This window comes from Anguilla anguilla, chromosome 3 (genome assembly GCF_013347855.1).
Source record: "Anguilla anguilla isolate fAngAng1 chromosome 3, fAngAng1.pri, whole genome shotgun sequence".
NCBI lineage: Eukaryota > Metazoa > Chordata > Actinopteri > Anguilliformes > Anguillidae > Anguilla > Anguilla anguilla.
In genome coordinates, this window is record NC_049203.1 from 3,638,635 (window position 1) to 3,650,067 (window position 11,433).

An 11,433-nucleotide genomic window follows, 5' to 3' on the forward strand; every position below is an offset into this window, starting at 1 on the left:
GCATGGTAAAGGGGTTTGTTTTTATACATTTGCATTGTTCCCCAAAATTCATAAATATTTATGTTTAAATACTTTCTGAGGTCTCTCTCCTGGCTCTTCACTAATACAAGCCCGTTTGCCTTGCTCATTTAATACGTAAGGACCTGCAGCTGCAGTTGGCTCCTGATTTTTGCTCGCCCCACCCACAAGCAGATGGTTTGAAGAAAGCGAAATGGCGGCATCGCGGAGCGCTATCAGGCCTTAAATGTACGTGCGGGAGTCAGACCTGGAATATGAGGACCGCTCGGTCACATATAGGTCTGCCGAGGCCCCTTCAGCCCGAGTGTCTGAACGGAAATTTGATTTCTCTTCCATTTCATCTTTCATATTTTTTTTTCAAGACAAGCTGTAGGTAAAAATACAACTAACGTTTGCTATAATCGCTAAGCTATTGCATTTGATTAGAGATGAGGGATCCGTGGGGAACTGGTGTGAAGATTTGTTTAAACTCACAGTCTACATCTGAACAGCGAGCACCATCCTATGTAGTCATTGCTACTCAGAGATCACCAGGTTTCACTGCTAGCTAGTGCCATTGTTTACATGAAAGAGTGGGTGGTCCCCAATTACAGAGGGGTGGGGATATTAAAACACCAGGTTAAATGTTCATTGGTTGGCCCAAACAAAGTCCGTTTTCTACATAGAAAAAAAAAGTCCTTGTTTAGATTTGCCCATTTTAAAAAGGGAAGTGACCAAAATTTCATTTCCGCTGAAAACCACTCATCAAGTAAATGTGACTGTCTGACAATGTTCCACTAGTGCACTAGAGTCTCCTCATTCGACCACATATTTGCTATATATACACGTGGGTTCATATTTTTCACAAAAGGCTTCGTTGATGGAATCGCAATGGACCTCAAAGCATTTTACATCTTTTGTGTGCTGTTCTCTCTTTTGTCAGGTAATTTCAAGAATATTTTTTATAATTTGATCTAAGGGTAATTTACATCAAGTTCTAATTGTTTTATATTAACTTGGTGACGGACTCCAGTTTCCAAGTCACAGTTAGTTTCCTTAATGATTAAAGTGAACTAAAGCTAATAAGTCATTGCAATGAATACATTGTCAGTCTATAATTTTAATTAAATCTGTTGAATAACCTGTATGTCAATGTACTGTTATTATTTATAAAATGCAAAAACCGATTTACCATTGCACTGCAATGCAAGTACAAATAATCTGATCTGAAGATAATGTTAACTGACGAACCAACAGATGTGACAAATGTCTCAACAGCCAATTTTAGGCTAATGCATGCACCCGAGATATCGTCTGATGTTGGATTTATCACGCTAAGAATGGATGTCTGTTTTTCTATACAGGAGAGCACTGTGGCCAAACAGTGTACGGTAAGATAGGAGAAAACGTATACATACATCTGCGGGAGTCACACGGAAGGTCTTTCTCTGATTTTCAATGGAGGCGCCCAGATATGCTTATAGCCAAGAGAACAAGTTCTATTAACACTTTTGCAGAGGTTTTTAGTAATGGAACACTGAAACTGCACAATGTCGGGAGAAACTGCAGTGGAGTTTATACTGTTAGTGCCTACGATGCCAATGGCACGGTCCAACTGAAGGAGAGCTCTCACTTGGTTGTGATTGGTAAGTCTTTAGTTGGCATGCACAATACTGTATTGTTAATATTGATGTTTAATAATGTGAACTATAACACTCAGTATGCAGTGACCATAGCTTAGTAGCTTGTGACTGTGAAGTGTAAACAAGTTCACATTCCTCTCTTAGATCCTCCTGTGGTTGAGCTTGTTGTCTGTACACCGGACGTTTCTGTGTTACACTGTGCGGGGGAACATGGTCCTGATGCCGTGTACGAGTGGAGAGTCAGTATCCAGAACCAGGGACGTCTAAAGGTCTCCAATCATACAGGGAAATTTGTGACTCTGGACTATTCAACTGGAAACATCTCCTGCTCTCTGGAAATTGGAAACTACAGCAGTCAGAGTGCGTCTTATTCCCTGTCCTGTGCAGGTAAATGATGCTTTATTATCCCAGATAATAAATAACTAAATAGCATCTTTAACCCTTTACTAGGCATGAACAGTATTGTGAACATTACACTCTTAGAAAAAACATATTCTGAAAGTGTTCCATACAGGAACCCTTTATAGCTCTTTCTGGAACCATCCATGTTAGGTGTGAAAAGTGTGAAAGCTACCAGCCTGAACAAATTTGCCTGACAAAGAACCCGAGATGGGTTCCTCTATGGAGACACAGAACCCTTTAGAACCCTTTCTTCTGAGAGTGCATTGTGAACATGCAGGATGCATGAGCACTGCTTGGAACAAACCTGAGTACAGTCATTTAATCTGTATGTTGATACAATGAAGGACATATTCTGATGATGATAACAAATGATCTCATTAAATTTTATTTGAAGGGTCTGCTCGGTTGGTTCCAGAAGCACAGTGGTGTGTCAGTCTCGGGGTCACTGTCATGCTGGTCCTTCTCTGCTTCATGGCATGTGGAATTTCAATCGGTGTACAAATATGCCGCAAGCAACAGAATTCAAGTAAGAATTTATTATTTTTTTATCTTCATGGCCCAATGTGAATTCATATGTGAGTGATTTTTTATTTCCCAATTTAAAGTTAACATAAAGTTATAAAGTTAAAACTTGTAGACTATAAAAATGCTGTAATACCTGCAAGGATCACCCGATTTGGATGCAAATACCTTCAAATCAAAGCAGACAGTCGCTATGTTAACCTCATATTCACTGTTTCATTTCAAAGGTGCTGGAGTACACAACCAAAAGAATTGCGTCACTGTCTCAATACATTTGCATTTAACTGGATATATACTTTTCTTATAAAGTGCTTTACAATAAAGGAAATGCAGAATGAACTATAAAAAGAAAGAGATGAAGTCAAATAAAATAAATGCAAAAAGGTATATATACAGTACTGGTGCGAATTATGGAAGCACTTAATTTATGAACACGGTTTGAAGACTACTGCAATTTCTTTTTGTCATAATATACTTGTGAACTTGGTTTCACATGCACTGACAGAAAAAATATAAAAGGCCACAGATATAATTTTTTTATGTGTGTATATATGTATATGTATATGGAGAGAGAGAGAGAGAGAGAGAGAGCGGGAGAGAGCAGGAGAGAGAGAGAGAGAGAGAGAGAGAATAGTGTAAAAACAAATGTATATATGGTGTTTGAAAATCATATTTCAAACAATGAAATCATGCAATAGATTTTCATACTAAATGTAAAATTCTTACGTTAAAGCCACCGCTGGATTAGACCACCGGGCTATAATAACAGCTACTTTTCTAAGACTATGAAAGAAATATCATATTTTACTAAATGTTTCCTCTAGATGTGAAGTCTGAAGAACGCAGTCCCCCTCTTGAGATGACCCAGGATGACGAGATTGTTTACAGTGAAGTCAGAGTTGGAAAACGACGTAAATAACGTCTGCACCCCTTTTATTAAATAGCTGTAAAATGTTACTTCAGAAAACGACAAAGTATTTTATTTTCATAACAACTGACATTATTTCTATGCCTTTGATATTTTCAAGAGAAAGGGACTTTTTTGTGTCCCTTTGACGTATATCCTTGTGTATTTGCGTGTAAAAATTACATACGTGTTACATGTTTGCTCTTACCTTTTCTGGAATAAACATGGGGTAAATGGCTGTGGGTGTGTGTGTGCGTTTAAAAAATTTTTTTTTAATGAACATTAAACAATTTGCTAAAGTTTGTCAAGCGGATCCAAAGTCAACAGGGCTCACAGCTGTGTGGGGTGTGATAGGAATATGGTGTATTACATCAGAAGAGGAATTACAAACTGGCATCAGAGCAGTTAACCCTCAAATCTGCAAAAAAAAATTCCATTCTAAGGGGAAATAATTGTAAATTATTAAAGTACATTCAAGATTCAAGAGACTTTTTTCCCACTAATACTGTAGCTACCCATTAAAGTATACTGATAATGAAATCATCATCTAAAATTGTAAGGATAACCAACAATGTCCAAGGGTTTGTAGAAACAACTTTCATTTTTTTTCTCCCCAAAATATAATGAATTTATAGATTTGGATATTTAAAGAAGTAACCCAGGTTACGTGTCTTGCTCAAGCATACAAGAACAGCCTCAGTTTCTCACATAGCATCAGTTTATAACACAGTTAACTCACCTCATCTGGTTTATTGGGTCTGAACTGGCTTCTGATTTTCAGTTGAAAACAAATTAGCCCCCCTCCTCCCCCCCCTCGATCTCTAAGGGCAAAAATGATTGATCTGTCTTTTGTGCAGTTTTGGAAACTGCATCCCAGAGGCAACTTGCACCGCCACCCACATACTGTAACTGTATTGCCAAAACCATACTGAGTGAAAAAAAAAAAAAAATCATATATATATACTATATACAGCCATGTACAAGACAGACAGTGACCTTTAAATGCTGACAAAATGGCAGCCGACTCAAAGCCAAAATTGAATTTCTTTTGTCATTGCAGCTTGCATAGTTGGGGTTGGGGGTGGGGGTGGGGGGGGGACTAATGCCCTAGTGAATGAGTATCTGCCCGATTTGCCCCAAGTGCCCGATGTGCCCCTTTGATTTTTAAAAACGAAAAAGTTTTTTCAAGGTCGCCATGCCCTTTTCTCACTTCGAGCAACCGTGGCGCCTCAAACGATCTCTGCACGGCCCTGCCACAAAGCCTGGCACCTTCTGTTTGAGATCGGCTGGTTGTGAGTCAGACGCATTACATTAAGCTAAAGCTGTGGCAGGAGCACTCCGTGACAGGCCTTCATATGGTTATCATGGAGTGCAGCGAGTGAGAGAAAATACTGTAAGGTGAGAGAGAGACATCCTCATATGCAGCTTTGGTATGCAGTCTTACATGCAGGCACCCGTTCAACTGGTAGGGGTTGCTAGGGAGATGACCCCGACCTCGGGGTCAACAACATGTTTTTTGTCATCCAGCATACATTAAATATGTGGAGAGGGAAATAAAAAATACTCTAACTCAATCTCAGAAGCACAAGTATTACACAAAGTGAAACTGGGTGTGAGTTAGTTTGCTCCTGAAGTTCAGACACAGGATTCACACGGGAACTGACACAGCGGTGCTAGTCTCGCAATTCTGGTTCCCTTATTAAACAACTCCTTCCTCTCTTTGCTTGCAGACCGATTTAAAATAAACAGTGACTTGCTGTCTAGAAGTGGCAGTGGATGAGGCGAGAAAACCGCTGCTCGTCTCCCCCGAGCAGTTCAGAAACAAGCGGTCTGCGAGGCATTTTGATAGTTTTACTGAAGTTAAGGCCATCGCCAGGGTGCGTTGGCACCAGAAACTGTGGCTGGCAACACCCTTGACCTTCAGCAAAACTCCCCCCTGATGCATCAAACCAGAAGTGAGATTATTGGTCACTCGTTTACCACTTTTCTACAGTACATACAAACAGGGTCATCCAAAAGAATGCGCTGATGGTCAGAGTTTGATAACTAATGAGAATTACAATGAGAATGTAATAACCCTTTAGAGTTTCAACCTCCTAAAATTAGCTCATCAAGTGTGTTAGAAACATGATTGGCATTGGCTAGTTAACTAGCAAGCTATTTAGTTAGCTACCCTACAGTCAAAAGATATATGACTGGGATCCACTAGTCAGCTGACATAATATATAGCCTAAATTTCCCAGTAGGCTATAATGTGACTTCCGTATTCATATACTCAAACGTCCAATTGGCTAATTATCTCTGCTATGCAGCATGCTTCCTCTATTTATTTATTGTGGCAAATACTCCAATAATTTTATGGTGAACCTGGCGCTTGTGCAATTAAAATATATCCGGGAAATAAATTCAGTGGTACTGCATTATAAACCATTTCTTTATCTCACGTGTTACTGGGGATTTTATGCCTAGGTTTGCGCTGTCTCTTCACCTCTTGCGGTGACTTGCGATTTCCTCTTTGACAAATAAGGAGAAGCCGCACGTTCGTCCCCAGACCTGCTTCCTGGTGTCAATCGTCCCAATGTCTTAGCTGGTTTGAACACTTGGAATCGATTGAACGTCCTTTCGTTGCTGTCGCCCTGTTTTAACTGCCAGGTCAGGGGCTGTTTCTGGTGTAGCTTTTGCTCCGGATCGCAGCTCAGGGGACGAATCCTTCAACGGCCCGCGAACCCGGTCTTCCGTGAGAGTCCGCCCCTGCGATATTTAGGGCCCCTCGTTCACGGTGACACTTTTAGTTCCCACCTGCGAGAGCTGCGCGGTATCAGTTCTTCACAGAATCCCTCGGCAATGTGATAGATTGGGGTTTCGGAGCAGCCGAGGGCAATTCAGCACACAAACTGCAGGGAAGCGTCGGCTGACTTACTGCTCAACATAGCTTGGCTTGCGCAATGGGCTGGAGATATTATTTCCTGTATTATTTCATTTGGAATGCGCAATACCTCGCGTCTGGTATGTATTATTCAAACATATAATTGTGTCCTGCAGCGCAATGGATTTAAAAGCATGTCATGCCGTGACTGTAGTTATGCAAAAAAAAAAAAAGTCATCATTCAGTTTACTGAATTGTCATTGCACTGAAATCTACAGATTCACAAAACACAGACTATTTTAAACTTTCATTTTAATAATTTATTGTGATTAGCGTCGTCAAACTTCATGCAGAAGTCGTACTTAACAGGTGTGTTCCCGTGTTTTGTGTGTGTGTGTGTATGTGCATCTTTTTATTTCAGCACAGACCATTTTTAAAGACCTGGGAGAATCTTTGATCTTTCCTCTTGGCATAGAGAGGGCAAACATCTCTGACGCGGTGGTAAAGAAAAACAGCGTCTACCTTTTCAAGTGGAAAAGAAATGAGGTGAATCGGGAGTATGGCGACAGGTTGAAATTTACCCAGAACAAGACTCTACAGCTGGACAAGCTTGAGGAAAGGGATGCTGGAGCTTACACGGTGGAGCTGTTTGATATGGGAGGCATACAGACACGCAAGGATAAGATCACCGTAATCTTGACATGTGAGTAGGCTAATGAAGGCTGTAAATCAGGATTATTTTTATTTATCAGGAAAGTGGGGCCAAACCGTGCATCGATATGTGTGTACGCCGAGCAAGTATCTAGAAGAATCAATCTGTTCTTATTCCACAGGTCTGAAGACGCTCCGCGAGGTCCACGGAGATTTGGGCGGCCCCGTAGACGTCTTTGTGGAAAACCTCATGGCATTCTCGGAGCCTTTCGACACCGTGTGGGAAATCAACGGCTCGGCGATCGCCCGGCTGAACCGATCGGGGCCTACGTACTCTGAGAAGCCTGGGGGTCGCGTGGAGATGTCTCCCTCGGGAGAGTGCAGGCTGACCAGGGTACGCATCAGCGACGCAGGGAACCACACCCTGGAGGTCTCCGTTGGATATCTCAGGCTCCGGTGGTCGCGCAGGCTGGTCGTCAGAGGTAATGCGCTTCAGTAATGCAAGCAAGCGTTACACGTCACGAGTAACGCATCATCGTCAGAGGTAATGCGCTTCAGCAAAGCCAGCAAGCGTTACATTACATTACATTTGATTGGCTGATGCTTTAATCCAAAGCGACGTACAGCAAGTGCGTACCAAAGGTCATTTGAACAACTACAAAACACAGGTCCCGATAAGGTACAATACTCATTTTTATAACAGTTATTCGTAGCCAAGAACACATAAAGTCCAGTTCACACGGTGAACATTACTCTGACCTAATTTATGCAAAGTCAAACTCGGTGGCATTACAAGCTACAACATCAGCACGATGATACAAAGAAAAATAAGTGCAGGAATGGAGGACCTCTATGTCAAATGGTCTTGTCGAGGGGGCATTGTCATGCTGAAACAGGAAAGGGTCTTTCTCTGGGGAAGAACAGAGTTGTTTAGAATGTCATTGTATGCAGTAGCATTGATATCTGCCTTCACTAGACCTAAATGATTAGTAGCAATATTGCATAGTAGCAATCCGTAGCCTGCATCAATCTCTTGAGACTAACTTAGAAATAAATTCTCAAACGAAACTTCAGATACGCCCCAAACTGCGATGGGCTCGGGGACGGTGTCCCACAATCCACTGCGGTCTAAAAAGCAGGCGCAGCTGGGTTGTGGTGACCAATCACAGCCTCAGAAACGCCTCGGTCCCATCAAATGTCTGAAAGATGACCTGTCGGCAATTCTCGACCAGGCCGTCCTTTGTGATGGGTGGCAGTGTAGTATAATGGGTAAGGAGGAGCTGGTCTTCGCAGGTTCGATTCCCGGTCGCTGTGCTCTGTCGTTGTTCCCTTGAGCAAGGTTCTTAACCTGCATTGCTTCAGTACATAGCCAGCTGTGTAAATTGATGCAATGTAAATGCCATGTTAAAAGTTGTGCAAGTCGATGTGGGTAACAGTGTCTGCCTAGTGCCTGTAATGCAGTGTAATGCAGTGTAATGCAATGTAATGCAATGTCTCCCCCTTAGTGCCACAGCCGTCCATTGACTACAGCTGCCTGTTCGGCGGAAAGGCGAAGTTTCGCTGTCGGGCGAAGTGGGAGGTTCCCACTGTGTGGATCTTAAACGGGACGGGGCAGGGGGACAGGGCGCCGGGGCATAACGACCAGGTTTTGGACCCCTTCACCGGGGAACTGATCTGTGCGCTGGAGGACTACCCTGACAGGAATGCATCTGTGTCATTTACGTGCATAGGTAAGTCATGCGTGCCACAGACGTATTCATACCTGCTAAGATCTCAGTGGAACATAAGTCTACATATATTTACATCAATCTTTTATATTCTGTATTGCTTTTATTATGCAGTACATTGTAAGAAAAGTAGATATAATAATAATAAGAAGAAGAATTAGAAGAAGAAGAATAGCTTTTATTATTATTACTATTATCATTATTGTTGTTCCTGTTTTTGCTCTTGTTTTGATGTGTCACATTCATGTCAGCACTGTGGCGAAACACTTCCTGTTAAACAGGAGCGGGACTCTCTCACTTTCTAAAAGGGCTCGACCTGGCGACCACAGCCTGCATCCTTGCAGTCTGCTGCACTTTTATTATCGTGCTGATTCTATCTTCGGCTGGGTTTTATATACGATTAAAGCAGCGAAGGCGGAACCAAAGCCTCCAGCCGAGTAAGTGGTTTCTGTTTTAGCCTTCTTAGATTCTTACATTGCTATCTGTTTTTCTTACTTTAAAGTGATCAGGCTAGGACTTATTAAGTAATATAAAATGAAATCGATTATTTTATATTCTACAATATTTTTAGTGTATTTAGTTGTATTTGCATCATATTTTGGTGTAATTTTAAAACTGCCCTCTCCCCATCCCTTCATTGAATTAAAAAATTTTTAATTCTGAAATTCTGAAACCTAGACAATGGAATCTTCCGTACGGGAACTTGAACGTGACGATAATCCGCGGTTAATCCACAAGCTAACTGTGTGGTGATTTCTGTGTGACTCACTGCGCTCTCTCTGTGTCTTTGCTTCTTCTGTAGCTGCCATGGTTCCTGCGGAAGACATTTACACCGGCGAGACGACTTACGCGCTCGTTGCGCGTGCGTTTCAACCCCCGCCACCCTCTGCCCAGGAAAAGACCAGTTACCGAATCAGCCAGCCAGTGGAAATGTCCACCTTCGTTTTCTGACCTCCAGGGGGCAGTAATGAGAATAATACACTGTGCCAACAGGGGCCGAAATGAACTACCAGCTCCCGCTGTGTGTGTGTATATTGCATGTAAGATAGCATGCCAGAGCAACAATATGATAACGTAAAAAATCCAAGTAAATGTACATCAAACTTCACGGAATGTATTGTACATTCCAGAATGTGGACGTGGCCTGGGCAGAATATCATTGGCTGTAGTGGTATCCGGTGAAGAAGAGTTCATTTAGAATTTAAGATTTGTTAGGTGAGACACGACAAATATTTTGGGCACCAGCAACCTCTCTGGTTGATCAGCAGCCATTCTGGCCAATCAGAAGCCCCACTGATTCAGCAACAAACCCCCTCGGGCCAATCAGCTGTGACGGGGAATCCTCTATGAGAGTGCAGGGCCTGGTGTAGCATTCCACATTTTTATAAAAAACACTGCTGTACTCTTTCGTGAGGGGATGCTGGCTAATGTTCCCTCATGCCAGCAGTGTGTAGCAAATTAAATATGTAGTACTAACGTATGTTTGTGACTGAGTAAAGTGTTTAGATTAAATGAGTTGAGGAAATTGGAAATTGAGTGTTGAGCCTGCATCACATTCTGTGATTGTCATATGATGTGTGCCAAGATTTGTGTGATTAAAAATTTGTTGTTAGAAAATAAATGTCGAAAAGTTTATTTATTCATGTAAAAAAAAAAAAAAAAAAAAGATTTTTGGATGATTTTGATTATTTGATTCGTAATTTGAATTAATCAGAAGTCAGCTTGACGTATAACTTTTTTAATATTGTCACAACTGCAGAATAGCATCTCTTGCGAGAAAGTACAGTTTCGCAGTATTGGTGTAGATTTACAGCATGCATACAGCTCATCCGAACCTTCTCGTTGCCGTTCTTACACTCAGTAACTTGAGTCTGAACGTCTCTGGGCGTCTCTCTTTTCTGCGTGGCTTCGCTCATGTCTCTGCACGGATGGCTCGTAGAGATTCGCAGGTAACTGCAAGGTAAAAGTCAAAGGAACGCAAAACAAAATTGAAATCGCTCCGCTTTGGTTTACCGTCGTTTGATTTGGAAATCCCTGTGGCACTGCTGCCGGAAATAATACAAAGGCAGTTGAGCTTAAACTTAAAGCTCTGATTTTCTCACTCATCTTTATTACGTTTTTCAGCTAATTGTATTTACCTTAATTTAACCAGTTTAAATAGATTTGACACCCTTACCAAGCAGACTGGAGCACCCTGCGTGCTCTACACGAAGGTATGATGTCACAGACGACAGTGGTGAACACTGCTAGCGATTAAAAACATAGCCACTCAAAACATACTCGTTAAGTCATTCACGCGATCCGTTACCATAAATTGAGTTGTCCAGGAACTCCTTTTCCTGTTTTTCAAGTCTCCTGTCTTGGAACCCCTGCATGGTAACGTAGATGTTCTCCCCCATGTCTGAAACAGTGAGCATAATTAAGCAAAATTAGGACTGTCGGCAGTCCAAAATGCCATGTTATGCTTGTTCTCCACCAGTTCCCCCAGTGGCCGCTAGTGAGCTGTAAATTGGAGTCTGAAAATGTACCTTTAAATCGATAATTATTTGTGCCCGTTTCTGTGTGGTCATTTGCTCATTTGCTGAAGTTGACCATAGCCTACTAGGCTAACTAAGTTAATTGTGAAAAATGTTTTATAAAATTCTGTTTTGATTTGATATGAGAACTGTGGAGCATTTTCACATTTGCATTTTCTGAATAGTTAGAATTTTTTGTGTC

General features: G+C 41.7%; 3 protein-coding genes across 7 annotated transcripts in view; 2 read left to right on the top strand and 1 right to left on the bottom strand.

Moving 5' to 3' along the window:
* The first annotated feature begins 765 nt into the window (after window positions 1–765).
* On the top strand, window positions 766–3,709 carry LOC118224052 (T-cell surface antigen CD2-like). 2 transcript variants are annotated; one of them, XM_035411206.1, is made up of 5 exons: window positions 766–940; window positions 1,362–1,643; window positions 1,785–2,027; window positions 2,458–2,568; window positions 3,389–3,709. In XM_035411206.1, exons 1-5 carry the CDS (start codon window positions 889–891, stop codon window positions 3,481–3,483), a joined length of 783 nt encoding a protein of 260 aa, XP_035267097.1. In that variant the 5' UTR covers window positions 766–888; the 3' UTR covers window positions 3,484–3,709. The 2 variants fall into 2 exon arrangements, with proteins under 2 accessions (XP_035267097.1, XP_035267096.1); XM_035411205.1 differs by having other exon boundaries at window positions 769–940; window positions 2,437–2,568.
* Window positions 3,710–6,041: 2,332 nt separating this feature from the next.
* LOC118222124 overlaps window positions 6,042–11,433 on the top strand; it is a 12,221-nt gene continuing 6,829 nt past the window's right edge. Inside the window, exons 1-6 of one of the 4 annotated variants that reach the window (XM_035407452.1) lie at window positions 6,045–6,477; window positions 6,759–7,040; window positions 7,171–7,470; window positions 8,494–8,718; window positions 8,997–9,152; window positions 9,518–10,336. In XM_035407452.1, the coding sequence (XP_035263343.1) occupies window positions 6,417–6,477; window positions 6,759–7,040; window positions 7,171–7,470; window positions 8,494–8,718; window positions 8,997–9,152; window positions 9,518–9,666 (1,173 nt within the window). In that variant the 5' untranslated portion in view covers window positions 6,045–6,416 and the 3' untranslated portion in view covers window positions 9,667–10,336. Of the gene's footprint in view, window positions 6,478–6,758; window positions 7,041–7,170; window positions 7,471–8,493; window positions 8,719–8,996; window positions 9,153–9,517; window positions 10,337–11,433 lie in introns of those variants that run through there. The other 3 variants (XM_035407450.1, XM_035407451.1, XM_035407453.1) reach the window with 3 other exon arrangements.
* LOC118222125 (T-cell surface antigen CD2-like) overlaps window positions 10,438–11,433 on the bottom strand; it is an 11,292-nt gene continuing 10,296 nt past the window's right edge. The window contains exons 5-6 of the mRNA XM_035407457.1: window positions 11,024–11,116; window positions 10,438–10,668 (exon numbers count right to left, since the gene is read on the bottom strand). Of these exons, the coding sequence (XP_035263348.1) occupies window positions 10,628–10,668; window positions 11,024–11,116 (134 nt within the window). The 3' untranslated portion in view covers window positions 10,438–10,627. The remainder of the gene's footprint in view (window positions 10,669–11,023; window positions 11,117–11,433) is intronic.